Source organism: Carcharodon carcharias (assembly GCF_017639515.1).
Source record: "Carcharodon carcharias isolate sCarCar2 chromosome 37 unlocalized genomic scaffold, sCarCar2.pri SUPER_37_unloc_7, whole genome shotgun sequence".
In the NCBI taxonomy this organism is placed as follows: Eukaryota; Metazoa; Chordata; class Chondrichthyes; order Lamniformes; family Lamnidae; genus Carcharodon; species Carcharodon carcharias.
In genome coordinates this window covers 326,818-342,939 of record NW_024470772.1, presented here as the reverse complement: position 1 = coordinate 342,939, position 16,122 = coordinate 326,818, and the positions used below count along the sequence as shown (strand labels likewise).

At 57.3% G+C, this 16,122-nt stretch overlaps 1 protein-coding gene across 1 annotated transcript; it reads left to right on the top strand.

The window, feature by feature from the left end:
• Nucleotides 1-5,253: 5,253 nt before the first annotated feature.
• LOC121274758 (translation initiation factor IF-2-like) lies at nucleotides 5,254-6,273 on the top strand (the record flags this gene model as incomplete). Its single annotated transcript, XM_041182102.1, has 3 exons — nucleotides 5,254-5,337; nucleotides 5,508-5,770; nucleotides 5,863-6,273. Coding segments are annotated over 3 exons (758 nt in total), but the record flags the coding sequence as incomplete, so codon positions are not given.
• Nucleotides 6,274-16,122: the final 9,849 nt, after the last annotated feature.

Here is a 16,122-nt window from a genome sequence, read left to right as displayed (position 1 = left end):
TCTCTGGCTGGACTGTGGTCTATTGATGCCCACGGTGTCTGCCATGTCTAAATGGTGGGGCAGCCAGGGGCAAACTGAAGTTTCAGGGCTGGACACAAGCACTGGCTGCCCGCAGCAAATCAATCAGGGGGCTTTTGTGATTGGAATTCTGGCGTCAATCGATGCCAGTGACACGTGCACCTGAAGGCAGTGTGGTCCTGAGCCCCACACACAGAGCAGGAGAGTGGCAGGCTTCACTCCGGGCCTGCAGCTCCGTCTAAACGCCCTCCAAACAGAGGCAGCCATTTGACATCACACACTGAATTTGAACTGCGTTCCACAGGATGTGGACAGAAACCAACATCCATGCTCCTGTTATCACAGAGAGGAATTGTTTTTAAAAACACCTGCCTCGGTCTGGGGGATCTCCGAGCTCATTTTTAAAACAACAATTTGCATTTATCTAGCACCTTTAACGGAGTAAAACCTCCCCCAGGCGCTTCACAGGAAGGTCAATCAGACAGAATCTGACCCCGAGCCACATACGGAGATATTAGGGACAGGGGAGAAAAAGAAAAAGCTCGGTCAGGGAGGTCGGTTTTAAGGAGCATCTTAAAGGAGGAGAGAGAGGGAGAGGTGAAGATGGTTAGAAAGGAATTCCAGAGCTCAGGGACCAGGCAGCTGAAGGCACGGCGCCAATGGTGGAGCGATGGGGAATCGGGGGATGGTCAAGAGGCTGGAATTGGAGGAGCCCAGAGATCTCGGAGGGTTGTAGGGACTGGAGGAGTTACAGAGATAGGGAGGGTTGTAGGGGCTGAGGAGGTTACAGAGATAGGAGGGTTGTAGGGGTTTGAGGAAGTTACAGAGATAGGAAGGGGGTGTAGGGGTTGGAGGAGGTTACAGAGATAGGGGGAGGGGGTGTAGGAGCTGAGGAGGTTACAGAGATAGGGGAGGGTTGTAGGGGCTGGAGGAGGTTACAGAGATAGGGAGGGGTTGTAGGGGCTGGAGGAGGTTACAGAGATAAAGAGGGTTGTAGGGCTGGAGGAGGGGTACAGAGATAGGAGGGTTGTAGAGGCTGGAGGAGGTTACAGAGATAGGGAGGGTTGCAGGGGCTGGAGGAGTTACATTGATGGGGTGGGTAGTAGGGGCCTGAGGAGGTTACAGAGAGAGGGAGGGTTGTAAGGGCTGGAGGAGGTTACAGAGGTAGGGAGGGTTGTTGGGGCTGGAGGAGGTTACAGAGATAGGGGAGTGTGTAGGGGGCCCGGAGGAGGTTACAGAGATAGGGAGGGTTGTAGGGGCTGGATGAGGTTACAGAGATAGGGAGGGTTGTGGGGCTGGAGGAGGTTACACAGATAGGGAGGGTTGTTGGGGCTGGAGGAGGTTACAGAGATAGGGAAGGTTTTGGGGGCTGGAGGAGGTTACCCAGATAGGGAGGGTTGTAGGAGCTGGATGAGGTTACAGAGATAGGGAGGGTTGTACGGGCTGGAGGAGGTTATAGAAGAGGGAAGGTTGTAAGGGCTGGAGGAGGTTACAGAGATAGGAAGGGTTGTAGGAGCTGGAGGAGGTTACAGAGATAGGGAGGGTTGTAGGGGCTGGAGGAAGTTACATGATGGGGTGGGTAGTAGGGGCTGGAGGAGGTTATAGAGAGAGGGGAGGGTTGTAAGGCTGGAGGAGGTTACAGAGATAGGAAGGGTTGTAGGAGCTGGAGGAGGTATAGAGAGAGGGAGGGTTGTAAGGGCTGGAGGAGGTTACAGAGATTGGGAGGGTAGTAGGGGCTGGAGGAGGTTATAGAGAGAGGGAGGGTTGTAAGGGCTGGAGGAGGTTACAGAGATAGGGAGGGTAGTAGGGGTTGGAGGAGGTTATAGAGAGAGGAGGGTTGTAAGGGCTGGAGGAGGTTACAGAGATTGGGAGGGTAGTAGGGGCTGGAGGAGGTTATAGAGAGAGGGAGGGTTGTAAGGGCTGGAGGAGGTTACAGGGATAGGGAGGGTAGTAGGGGCTGGAGGAGGTTAGAGGAGAGGGAGGGTTGTAAGGGCTGGAGGAGGTTACAGGGATAGGGAGGGTTGTAGGGGCTGGAGGAGTTTACAGATATAGGGAGGGTTGTAGGGGCTTGAGGAGGTTACAGAGATAGGAGGGATTTAGGGGCTGGATGAATTTACAGAGATTGGGAGGGTTGTAGGGGCTTGAGGAGGTTACAGAGATAGGGAGGTTTGTAGGGGCTTCAGGAGGTTACAAAGTTCGGAATGGGTGCAATGAGAGGTTTGAGCACGAGGATGCAAATGTCTAAATATCCGTCAATGTAGGTCACCGAGCAACAGGCGGACAGAACTTGTTAGGAATGAGGAACGAGGGAGCAGCTGCAGCTGCTGGTGGGATCTTGCTGTGCTCCAATCAGCTGTCTCGATTCCTTCAACAGTGACTGCACTGCAACTGAATCAACAGGTTTGCCAGAAGGCCCTTGGGGGACATTAGGAGCACAGGGGAAACACAAGTTCCTGCTCACTGGAGCGAGGCTTAAACATTAAAGTAGTTTAATTTGCAAACACGCCCTGGCTTCTGGGAGATGAAGAGGAGCCTGAGTCCAGAAATCTCAGCAGAATCTTCCAGACGTTGCTTTGTTCTGTCACAGCACATCCAAAACACCAGTTTGAAACAGGCCAGTCCGGTTTTACAGGAAGAAACAGAAAGACTTGCAGCGATTGATGGTCTTGGAGATTCAGTGCATGAATAGAGAGAGGAGGAGTATTCTCCTGTTCGGGGAGTACTCGTCTCTGCTCTCCCATACTGTCATCTCACCTGAACCGGTTGCTAACTGAAGTAAACATCAGGTGTACATGTCCTCATTGGACGAGGGGGTGATGAGGTTTGGGGGTGATGGACGATGTTTTAACTTTTATTTTCAGGCTGTCTATGACTGACCCTCCAACCCCACCGACAGCTCCAACTCAAGGCTGAGCTAGCACAGATGGGATAGGCTGAATGGCCACCTTTAGGATGTCTCATTTCTGCCCTCCCACTTTTAACAATTTTACCACAACCTAGTCGACAGCTCAGTTTAACTCCTCATCTGCAAGACGGCACCTCCGACAGTGCGGCGCTCCCTCAGCACTGACCCTCCGACAGTGCGGCGCTCCCTCTGTACTGAACCTCCGACAGTGCGGCGCTCCCTCAGCACTGACCCTCTGACAGTGCGGAACTCCCTCAGCGCTGACCCTCCGACAGTGCAGCGCTCCCTCAGTACTGACCCTCCGACAGTGCGGCGCTCCCTCAGCACTGACCCTCCGACAGTGCGGCGCTCCCTCAACACTGACCCTCCGACAGTGCGGCGCTCCCTCAGCACTGACCCTCCGACAGTGCGGCACTCCCTCAGCACTGACCCTCCAACGTGTGGCGCTCCCTCAGCACTGACCCTCCGACAGGGCGGCGCTCCCTCAGCACTGACCCTCCGACAGTGCAGCGCTCCCTCAGCACTGACCCTCCGACAGTGCGGCGCTCCCTCAGCACTGACCCTCCGACAGTGCGGCGCTCCCTCAGCGCTGACCCTCCGACAGTGCGGCGCTCCCTCAGCACTGACCCTCCGACAGTGCGGCACTCCCTCAGCACTGACCCTCCGACAGTGCGGCACTCCCTCAGTACTGACCCTCCGACAGTGCGGCGCTCCCTCAGCGCTGACCCTCCGACAGTGCGGCTCTCCCTCAACGCTGACCCTCCGACAGTGCGGCTCTCCCTCAACGCTGACCCTCGACAGTGCGGCGCTCCCTCAGCACTGACCCTCCGATCAGTGCGGCGTCTTTCTCAGCTACTGTACCCTCAGATCATTGCGGCGCTCCCTCAGTACTGAACCTCCGACAGTGCAGCGCTCCCTCAGCACCTGACCCTCCGACAGTGCCAGCGCTCCCTCAGCACTGCCCCTCCGACAGTGCCGGGCTCTCACCTCAGCACTGAACCTCCCGATCAGTGCGGCGCTCCCTCAGCACTGGAACCCTCCGACAGTGCGGCGCTCCCTCAGCACTGGACCCTCTGACAGTGCGGCGCTCCCTCAACGCTGACCCTCCGACCAGTGCGACACTCCCTCAGCACTGACCCTCGCACAGTGCGGCGCTCCGCAGCACTGACCCTCTGACAGTGCGGCGCTCCTCAGCACTGACCCTCTGACAGTGCGGCGCTCCCTCAGCACTGACCCTCCGACAGTGCGGCTCTCCCTCATACTGACCCTCCGAAGTGCGGGCGCTCCTCAGCACTGACCCTCTGACAGTGCAGCGCTCCCTCAGCACTGACCCTCCGACAGTGCGGCGTTCTCCTCAGCGCTGACCCTCCGACAGTGCGGCACTCCCTCAACGCTGACCCTCCGGACAGTGCGGCGCTCCCTCAGTACTGACCCTCCCACAGTGCGGCGCTCCCTCAGTACTGACCTCTGACTGTGCGGCGTCTCCCTCAGCACTGACCCCTCCGACAGTGCGGCACTCCCTCAGCACTGACCCTCCGACAGTGCGGCGCTCCCTCAGCACTGACCCTCCGACAGTGCGGCGCTTTCTCAGCACTGACCCTCCGACAGTGCGGCGCTCCCTCAGTACTGAACCTCCGACAGTGCAGCGCTCCCTCAGCACTGACCCTCTGACAGTGCAGCGCTCCCTCAGCACTGACCCTCTGTCAGTGCGGCTCTCCTCTCAGGCACTGAACCTCCGACAGTGCGGCGCTCCCTCAGCACTGACCCCTCCCACAGTGCGGCTCTCCCTCAGCACTGACCCTCTGACAGTGCGGCGCTCCCTCAGCACTGACCCTCTGACAGTGCGGCGCTCCCTCAGCACTGACCCTCCGGACAGTGCGGCTCTCCCTCATACTGACCCTCCAACAGTGCGGCGCTCCCTCAGCACTGACCCTCTGACAGTGCGGTGCTCCCCTCAGCACTGACCCTCCGACAGTGCGGCTCTCCCTCAGCACTGACCCTCCGACAGTGCGGCACTCCCTCAGCACTGACCCTCCCGACAGTGCGGCACTCCCTCCAGCACTGACCCTCGACAGCGCGGCGCTTTCTCAGCACTGACCCTCCGACAGTGCGGCACTCCCTCAGTGCTGACCCTCTGACAGTGCGGCACTCCCTCAGTGCTGACCCTCCGACAGTGTGGTTCTCTCTCAGTAACACTGAGTATCTTCTGGATTATGGGGTTCAAGGCCATGGAGCCCGAAGTCTACGGACATTTCAGGCTCTGGGTGGAGAATGATGGTTGGTTGGCCTGGTTGGGGTTGGCAATCGCTTGAATCTGTGATCTATTGCAGGAGGAGGCGATACCAGAGCTGGAGATTGCGTTGACGAGCTTCTAGATTTAACCAGAGAAGAGGATAAGGGCGGCAAGAGTGAAGGTAAGGAACAGAAATGAGCCTTTATGGTGTGTGGTGAGGGCTGAGGATTGATCAAATTATCACTTGTTCACTTACCTGAGCGGCAATCCAGCTCTCTGGGCCTCAATCCAGGCCCCCGGGCCTCAATCAGTTGTGTTGGGCCTCAATCCAGCTCTCTGGCCTCAATCCAGGCTCCCAGGCCTCAATCCAGGCTCCCAGGCCTCAATCCAGGCCCCTTGACCTCAACCCAGGCCCCCGGGCCTCAATCAGTTTGTTGGCCTCAATCCAGACCCCCAGGCCTCAATCCAGGCCCCTTGACCTCAACCCAGGCCCCCGGGCCTCAATCCAGGCTCCCAGGCCTCAATCCAGGCCCCTGGGCCTCAAACCAGACCCCCGGGCCTCAATCCAGGTTGTTGGGCCTCAATCCAGACCCCTGGGCCTCAATCCAGGCCCCGTGACCTAACCCCGGCCCCGGGCCTCAATCCAGGCCCTTGACCTCAACCCAGGCCCCCGGGCCTCAATCCAGGCCCCTGGGCCTCAACCCAGGCCCCCGGGCCTCAATCCAGACCCCCGGGCCCTCAATCCAGACCCCCGGGCCTCAATCCAGGCCCCTTGACCTCAACCCAGGCCCCCGGGCCTCAATCAGGCTCCCCGGGCCTCAATCCAGACCCCGGGCCTCAATCCAGTTTGTTGGGCCTCAATCCAGACCCCAGGCCTCAATCCAGGCCCCTTGACCTCACCCAGGCCCCCGGGCCTCAATCCAGGCTCCCGGGCCTCAACCCAGACCCCCGGGCCTCAATCCAGGTTGTTGGGCCTCACTCCCAGGACCCCCAGGCCTCAAATCCAGGCCCCTTGACCTCAACCCAGGCTTCCCAGGCCTCAACCCAGACCCCCGGGCCTCAATCCAGGTTGTTGGGCCTCATTCCAGACCCCCAGGCCTCAATCCAGGCCCCTTGACCTAAACCCCAGGCTCCCGGGCCTCAATCCAGGCCCCCGGGCCTCAATCCAGGTTGTTGGGCCTCAATCTAGGCCCCCCCCAGGCCTCAATCCAGGCCCGCAGGCACTCAATCCAGTCTCCTGGGCCCTCAATTCAGAACCCCTGGCTTGCTCGTCAGGCCCTTGGGTTGAAACCAATCGGTGAACCCGAGATCAGATCCTGCCCTGAGCAGTTGGAGAATTTGAATTTGGCTGAAATTGCTGCTCTCGGTATACAGCGACGTGTTAGATCGTTGTTAATAACCCCAACCAGGGGTGCACCCAGGCTGCAGTGATGGAGAATCTGCTGGTCCTTCCCTGGCCTGGACCTCGATGTGACTGTGCCCCACAGGGGCTGAGTCTTACCTGAAGGGGTTGAGTGAGATACTCGAGCAGTACGATCCCAGAAACCTTGTGGAGGGGCAATCGGGTAACTCGGGTGTGGAAGCCATGGCCCACCTCCTGTCTGTGTGTTTGCAGAACGAAGCCTCACGCTTGTCCCACGTGCTGCGCAGTAACAACCCTTTAAATTCTCTCTTGCAGGAACTTCTATCGAGTGTTACCAAACCGACTGACGTAAGTACACAGCTTGGCGATGTCTCTTTAAAAACAAATCGCGGCTAAGATACAGGAGTCCCACGGTGCCTCACAGGGGTGGTAGCTCAGGCCCAAGGCTCCGTCGGCCCTCTCAGGCCCGAGGCTTCGTCCGCCCCCTCAGGTGGAGGTCAAAGTGCCCACACGCACACCATTTAATAGGACGCCTTTTGTGGGAAGCAGTGCCTTGACGGTATTGTCGCTGGACTCGTATTCCCAGGAACCCAGGGTAATACCTGTTCAAACCCCCACCAGGGCAGCGGGTGGAATTTAAATTCAGTTAATAAATCTGGAATTGAAATCTAGTCTCAGTAACGGTGACCGTGAAACTATCGTCGATTGTTCTGGTTCATCTGATAACCAGCCTGAGGCCTACACTTCCAAATTTAGGCTAGGCCAAAGCCTGAGGCCTACACCTCCAACCCATCTGGTTCACTAATGTCCCTTTAGGGATGGAAAACCTGCCGTCCTTACATACCGGTCTGGCCTACATGTGACTCCAGACCACACAGCCACGTGGGGGTTGACTCTTAAAAATGCCCCTGAACAAGGGGGCAATTAGGGCATGGGCAATAAATGCTGACCCAGCCAGCAACGTCCACGTCCCCGTGAACAAATAATAACAACAATCCCTCAGAAGCGACTGTTTGCCAATGTTTGAGTTCGCGATGTCGGAGCAAATTCTTGCCTTGTTCGGGGATTGTCCGGACGGCAGGGATCAGGCCAGGGAGCGGGGTCGAGGGGCAGGTACTCGAATTGTCTGGATGTGACTGCTGCTGTCCAACAAGGAGTCAGCACTGGGGACTCAACAGTTTTTACCGCATTTATCAACAACGGGACAGACAGCTGCATCTCCAAATCTTCCGACAGCAACAAAGAGAGATGAGGGGGCCGGGTGGAAGGAAAGCGTGATGGAGATATTGATGGATTAAAGTCAAGGGGCAAGACTGTGGCTAAAGGCTTCCAAATGTGGGCAAATGTCAGGAGGAGGGGCACGGGTGCCTCACACAAACCAGGCTTGTATTGCCTGGAATTTAGAAGATTAAGGGGTGACTTGATACAGATTTTTGAGATAATATGGGGAACAGATGGAGTGGTGTGGGGGGTTGGGGGGGGGTGGGGTTGCAGAGAGAGAGAAACCACTCTCGCTGGTTGGGGAGTCTGGGACTCGAGGGCAGAATCTAAAGATTAGCGGCAGACGTTCTTTCAGGAGAGAGATTAGGAAACACTCCGACACTCAAAGGGTGGGGACGAGTTTGGAATCTCTCTTCCATCACACGGTGACTGATCCATTGTTATTTTTAAAATCAGAGAGGTTTTTGTTAATCAATAGTTACTCAGGTATTCGGGGGCAAAGGGTATATTTGGGGTTAGGTGAGGAACGGCCGGGGCAGGTGAGAAGGGCATTGTACCAGGGAGAGCACAAACAGCTTGTTCCTTCAGTAATTTGTAACAGGGGGAGTACAGGCCATTACTCAACCAGCCCCCGTTTGCAGAACACAAAAAAGTCTACTGTTAGATGGGATTTTGTGATTGGACAGCACTTGTTGAACAATCCTGATTGCGCTAATAGTGACATTAATAACCAATTTAAGATAATCAGTCGGGCTCATGGTGTGCCTCATTTATGCTCGCTGGAAGTGACATACATTCATACGCAGGGACCTATCCTCTGCAAACAAAAGGAATATGTTTGAATTACCCGGGGAACTTGGGGAGCCGAGAGTTCCCCGTTGCTTTCTCCCTGGCAATGCCTCAGCCAATCAGAGACAGCTTGCCAACCAATCAGGGTCCCCTTCCTCTCCTGTAGTATAAATTGTTGAGAGTGTTTGAAATTTGGTGTTCTTGTGTCCTGATGAGTGCAAAGATGAGAAGCTTCACCAAAAAGTCTCATTTTTGAGCAATGCTCAAGGACGAATCGTGCTGTATGAGCGCGACCCCTGTCTTTCTGACGTTTCCTCCTTCTCGTTCTCCAGGACTTTGTGAAGGAGCTGCTGGAGAAAGTACGGGGCATGCAAAAACTCAACACGCCCAACAAGTTCAGCCCGCACCAGAGCAAGTGATGGCTTTGGACGGCCAAGGACAGTCCCCAGGAGCGCGGGGAGCGGATTGGGGGCTGTGTACTGAGAGGGCGGACGGAGGGAGTGGGGAGCGGAGGGCAGGGGGGCTGGGTGGGGGTGGGGGGGGGTGGCATTTAAATGTTGAAAAGGGGTAAGGGTAGAGGGTGGGGGAAACAATGCGGGAATGGCCTCACAGGACTGGGGCCTTGATGTAGCACACGGGAAGAGAGAGAGAGAGAGAGAGACAGGGACAGGAGAGGTCACTGGTGAAATCGCGCATCGCTCTCTCTCTCTGGGACACTTTCTTATTTTAACCGCCCCTCCCCAGCCTCGGAAGGAAAACGGAGGGTGGTGATTTCGGACTCTTGGCACTCAAACCTCTCCTTTCCTCTCCTGCGTGTGGGGTCACTGCAGTGGGGGAGGGGCGGTGCTTGTTATACTTCCTCTGTTATTAATTTTAAAGTGTAAAAAAAACTGCTGTTTTTTTTATTGAAAATGAATTAAAGTTCGCTTTGTAAAAAAAAACCACACACATGAAAGGCACAAGTGAACTGGAGGACGAAACCACCTCCACCCACCACCCCCCCGATCTGTTTCTCCATCGCTTCACATTGCTGCTAGGCTCTGCAGCGGGTAAACCAGAAGGCAGGGCTTCAGAAGGTTCTCCGAGGGTTTTGGCCACTCCAGCCTGAGGCTGAAAGGTGAATCAAAGATAGGCTGGACCAAAGTCTGAGGCCGATACTTGCAAATCTAGGTTAGGCCAAAGCCTGAGGCCTACACTTCCAAATCTAGGCTAGGCCAAAGCCTAAGGCCTACACTTCCAAATCTAGGCTAGGCCAAAGCCTGAGGCCTGCACTTCCAAATCTAGGCTAAAGCCTGAGGCCTACACTTCCCAATTTATGCTAGACCAAAGCCTGAGGCCTACACTTCCCAATTTATGCTAGGCCGAAGCCTGAGGCCTACTCATCCAAATCTAGGCTAGGTCGAAGCCTGAGGCCTACACTTCCAAATCTAAGCTAGGCCAAAGCCTGAGGCCTACACTTTCCAAATCTAGGCTAGGTCGAAGCCTGAGGCCTACACTTTCCAAATCTAGGCTAGGCCGAAGCCTGAGGCCTACACTTCCAAATCTAGGCTAGGCCGAAGCCTGAGGCCTACACTTCCAAATCTAGGCTAGGCCGAAGCCTGGGGCCTGCATGCCCAAATGGTGAAGGGGAGGGTGGTGGTTAGGAAACAGTGAGGTGGGCGCCTGAAGATTTAACCTCTCGCGTGTGAGGAGGAAGTAGAATAGAAAAAGAAACCACACCATTCTGCATTGCTGATCACCCGCTGGTGGAAACAGCTCGAGGGAGAGGGAGGTACTCCATGTTTCATCTCTCTCTGCGTCCGCACGCACAGGGCAGGATAGGCCCATGCTCCATCTCGAACCTATGCCGAGTCAGCCAATCTCGCCCGGGCCCACGATCGGCCTCAGTACCACTCACCAGGACCTGGGTGGGTTACTGTTGTCGACTGCAGTCTAACGCCCAGCCTTGCCACACAGGAAGTGAGCACCGAATGCCCCTGGATGACGTGGGCGGCGTGCTGTGATGCCCCACCATGGCGAACAGCCTAATCGCCTGGGGATGACGTGAAGGGTTGAGGTTTGGAGGAAGGGGCTGGTGGGGGGTCGGGTACACCAGCAGTCAGAGAGTCACGGCAGCTGTCCTGTCGGGCAATTTGATCACGTGCGGCACGCAACATCTGAAGTCACCACACATCATGGCTACAACAAGGAAGGAGGGGAGGGAGGGAAGGAGGGAGGGAGGGAGGGAGGGGAGGGAGAATTCAAAGGTGGAGTCCTGGGAAAGTTGGGCGCGGATTTGGGAGGTGACAACAACATTGAAGGACTTTGCAGAGGAAAGGGAGGGTGGAGAAGGGACAGCGAAGGAGAGGGGGTCAAGGGCTGTTTTCCAGCAGAGGAGAGATAGCGGCAGAGCTAAAGAAAGGGGCAACACCTGCAGGCAGGGTCTGGTCAAAGTATCGGCTAAGATGGGGGTCAGGAGGGAACACTTCACTGGCCCCCCCCGTGTCCGAACTCGCACCGAGTCCCCCTCACCCATCACCCCCCGCGCTCACACTGACCACACTGACTCCCGGTCCAGACACACCTCGATTTTAAAAATTCACACCCTCGTGTTTCAAATCCCTCCTCACCCCCTCCCTATCTCTGTAACCTCCTCCAGCCCCTACACCCCCTCCCTATCTCTGTAACCTCCTCCAGCCCCTACACCCCTCCCTATCTCTGTAACCTCCTCCAGCCCCTACAACCCTCCCTATCTCTGTAACCTCCTCCAGCCCCTACACCCCTCTCTATCTCTGTAACCTCCTCCAGCCCCTACACCCCTCCCTATCTCTGTAACCTCCTCCAGCACCTACAACCCTATCTCTGTAACCTCCTCCAGAACCTACAACAATCCCTATCTCTGTAACCTCCTCCAGCCCCTACACCCCTCCCTATCTCTGTAACCTCCTCCAGCCCCAACAAACCTCCCTATCTCTGTAACCTCCTCCAGCCCCTACAACCCTCCCTATCTCTGTAACCTCCTCCTGCCCCTACAACCCTCCCTATCTCTGTAACCTCCTCCAGCCCCTACACCCCTCCCTATCTCTGTAACCTCCTCTAACTCCTACAACCCTCCCTATCTCTGTAACCTCCTCCAGCCCCTACACCCCTCACTATCTCTGTAACCTCCTCCTGCCCCTACACCCCTCCCTATCTCTGTAACCTCCTCCAGCCCCTACAACCCTCCCTATCTCTGTAACCTCCTCCAGCCCCTACACCCCTCCCTATCTCTGTAACCTTCTCTAACTCCTACAACCCTCCCTATCTCTGTAACCTCCTCCAGCCCCTACACCCCTCCCTATCTCTGTAACCTCCTCCTGCCCCTACACCCCTCCCTATCTCTGTAACCTCCTCCAACCCCTACAACCCTCCCTATCTCTGTAACCTCCTCCAGCCCCTACAACCCTCCCTATCTCTGTAACCTCCTCCAGCCCCTACAACCCTCCCTATCTCTGTAACCTCCTCTAGCTCCTACCACCCTCCGAGATCTCTGCGCTCCTCCAATTCCGGCCTCTTGACCATCCCCCCGATTCCCATCGCTCCACCATTGGCGGCCGTGCCTTCAGCTGCCTGGGACCCTGAGCTCTGGGATCCCCTCCCTAAACCTCTCCGCCCCCCCTCTCTCTCCCTCTTCCTGAAGTGATTACTCTGGAACTGGAGGAGGCCATTCAGCCCCCTCCTCGAGCCTGTTACACAGGAACTGGAGGAGGCCATTCAGCCCCCTCCTCGAGCCTGTTACACAGGACCTGGAGGAGGCCATTCAGCCCCCTCCTGGAGCCTGTTACACAGGAACTGGAGGAGGCCATTCAGCCCCCGCCTCGAGCCTGTTACACAGGAACTGGAGGAGGCCATTCAGCCCCCTCCTCGAGCCTGTTACACAGGAACTGGAGGAGGCCATTCAGCCCCCTCCTCGAGCCTGTTACTCTGGAACTGGAGGAGGCCATTCAGCCCCCTCCTCGAGCCTGTTACACAGGACCTGGAGGAGGCCATTCAGCCCCCTCCTGGAGCCTGTTACACAGGAACTGGAGGAGGCCATTCAGCCCCCGCCTCGAGCCTGTTACACAGGAACTGGAGGAGGCCATTCAGCCCCCTCCTCGAGCCTGTTACACAGGAACTGGAGGAGGCCATTCAGCCCCCTCCTCGAGCCTGTTCCTTCCACACAATCGCGTCATATCTGCACCCGAACTCCATTTCCACCTGGGCCTTCCTCTCTCTCTCTCTCTCTCTCTCCTCTGAGCCAGGGGACAGCCGATTAAACGATAGGGAAGGGCGGAGGGGGTGGGGGGTTTGGCTTGGTGATGTTGTTTATAAACTGCAGCCACTGGACTGAAATAGAAATCTGACTGCAGACTCCAGGAACTGACTGCTGGTGCTGCGGAGATCGGGACAGCTATCGAGCGGGAAGGGGGTGGGGGTCAGGTTGGGGACTGGGGGGGGCTGGTCTTCTCCCCCCCACCCCCCACACCCCCCAGAACGTTTCCCCAACATAGCAGGGAAACCGAGACCCGGTGATTCCCGGACAGATTGGATCTCGAGTGAAGTAGTGCTTTCCCTGTGGAGTGAGCTCCTGGGATTGGCTCCGGCTGAGCTCAGGAGTAGGGAGCAGGTGGTAAAACAGGACTGAGGGAGGCTCCTATTTTTGGGCTGGGGGCCGGAGGGAGGTTCGGGAGGCAGGAGTGGGACTCGACACTGTGCGTCTGGGGGCAGACAAGCGCCACGGAGGGTGGGGGGGTAAGAGAGACCGAGCCACAAGATCATTTCAGCCCCCTCGGGACGTCCCAGAGAGTTACACACACAAGGAAGGATTCTCTTTGTTTTGAAGTGTGGCCCCTGTTGTAACGTAGGAAACTCAGCAGCCCATTGACGCACAGCAAGATCCCACAAACAGCGATGTGATAATGACCCAGATCATCTGTTTTTTAGTGATGTTGGTTGAGGGATAAATATTGGCCCCAGGACACCGGGGAGAACTCCCCCCTGCTCTTCTCCCAATAGTGGCCGTGGGATCTTTTACCCCCACCCGAGAGGGCAGACGGGGCCTCGGTTTAATGTCTCATCCTGAAAGACGGCACCTCCGACAGTGCGGCGCTCCCTCAGCACTGACCCTCCGACAGTGCGGCTCTCCCTCAGCACTGACCCTCTGACAGTGCGGCACTCCCTCAGCACTGACCCTCCGACAGTGCGGCACTCCCTCAGCACTGACCCTCCGACAGTGCGGCACTCCCTCAGCATTGACCCTCCGACAGTGCGGCACTCCCTCAGCACTGACCCTCCGACAGTGCGGCACTCCCTCAGCACTGACCCTCCGACAGTGCGGCACTCCCTCAGCACTGACCCTCCGACAGTGCGGCGCTCCCTCAGCACTGACCCTCCGACAGTGCGGCGCTCCCTCAGCACTGACCCTCCGACAGTGCGGCCCTCCCTCAGCACTGACCCTCTGACAGTGCGGCGCTCCCTCAGCACTGACCCTCCGACAGTGCGGCGCTCCCTCAGCACTGACCCTGCGACAGTGCGGCACTCCCTCAGCACTGACCCTCCGACAGTGCGGCACTCCCTCAGCACTGACCCTCCGACAGTGCGGCACTCCCTCAGCACTGACCCTCCGACAGTGCGGCACTCCCTCAGCACTGACCCTCCGACAGTGCGGCACTCCCTCAGCACTGACCCTCCGACAGTGCGGCACTCCCTCAGCACTGACACTCCGACAGTGCGGCGCTCCCTCAGCACTGACCCTCCGACAGTGCGGCGCTCCCTCAGCACTGACCCTCCGACAGTGCGGCACTCCCTCAGCACTGACCCTCTGACAGTGCGGCACTCCCTCAGCGCTGACCCTCCGACAGTGCGGCACTCCCTCAGCACTGACCCTCCGACAGTGCGGCTGCCCCCATGTTTGAACTCTCACTGAGTCCTCTTCACCCATCAGCCCCTGTGCTCACTGACCTACAGTGTTTTCCAGTTCAGGAGCAGTTCGATTTCAAACTTCTCACCCTCCTCGCAACCCTCCCTATCTCTGTAACCTCCTCCAGCTCCTACAACCCTCCCTATCTCTGTAACCTCCTCCAGTCCCTACACCCCTCCCTATCTCTGTAACCTCCTCCAGCCACTACAACCCTCCGAAATTTCTGGGCTCCTCCAATTCCGGCCTCTTGACCATCCCCCGATTCCCCATCGCTCCACCATTGGCAGCCGTGCCTTCAGCTGCCTGGGGGGGGCCCTGAGCTCTGGGATTCCCTCCCTAAACCTCTCAGCCTCTTTCTCTCTCGCTCTCTCTCTGTATTTCTATCTCCCACTCCTTCTCTCACTCCCTCTCTCACTCCCTCTCCCACTCCCTCTCCCACTCCCTCTCCCACTCCCTCTCTCACTCCCTCTCTCACTCCCTCTCCCACTCCCTCTCCCACTCCCTCTCTCTCTCTCCTCCTTTAAGACGCTCCCTAGAATTGACCTCTGTGACCGAGCTTTATCTCCCCTGTCCCTAATATCTCCTTATGTGCCTCGGGGTCAGATTCTGTCTGATTGACCTTCTTGTGAAGCACCTGGGGGAGGTTTTACTGGGTGAAAGGCACTAGATAAATGCAGTTGGATTATGGGCATAAGCCCTCTAGTTGTTCTCGGACCCATAACCTTCTGACTCCGGAGAGGAACATGTGACTGACTCAGACTTACAGAATGTGCCGGAACAGGAGGAGCCATTCACCCCTCCTCGAGCCTGTTACACAGGAACAGGAGGAGGCCATTCAGCCCCTCTCCAGCCTATTACACAGGAACAGGAGGAGGCCATTCAGCCCCTCTCCAGCCTGTTACACAGGAACAGGAGGAGGCCATTCACCCCCTCTCAAGCCTGTTACACAGGAACAGGAGGAGGCCATTCAGCCCCTCGAGCCTGTGACACAGGAACAGGAGGAGGCCATTCAGCCCCTCTCGAGCCTGTTACACAGGGACAGGAGGAGGCCATTCAGCCCCTCTCCAGCCTGTGACACAGGAACAGGAGGAGGCCATTCACCCCCTCGAGCCTGTTACACAGGGACAGGAGGAGGCCATTCAGCCCCTCTCCAGCCTGTTACACAGGGACAGGAGGAGGCCATTCAGCCCCTCTCAAGCACGTTACACAGGAACAGGAGGAGGCCATTCAGCCCCTCTCGAGCCTGTTACACAGGATGAGGAAGAGGCCATTCAGCCCCCTCCACGCCCTACCCCCTCCGGTCACTTTTGTCCGAAGGCAGGCAAGGTCAGGCGTCCAGACTTTCAGCTCCCCGAAGAACCAGGAGCTCTCGACTGCTCAACAGGGTCGAGGTTCAGAGGTTGCCCGTGTACAAGAGGGTGGGGTAGGGGAGATGGGCTTGTTGGGGGGTTGGGGGGGGGGTGGTGGGTGGTGAAGAGATGGATTGAACTGGAGTTTCTTTTGAAGGCTTAATTCTCCCTTCCCCCTCCCTCCTTCACTTCCTGCCAGCTGGGAGAGTCAATCACCATGGCTTTGTTGGAACAGAGAGGCCTCTGTCTGCAGGCCGAGGGAGGGGGTGGGTTGGGGGCGGTGGGATTGAGTGCGGCAGCTGCAGTGAGTGACACGAGGAGCTATTT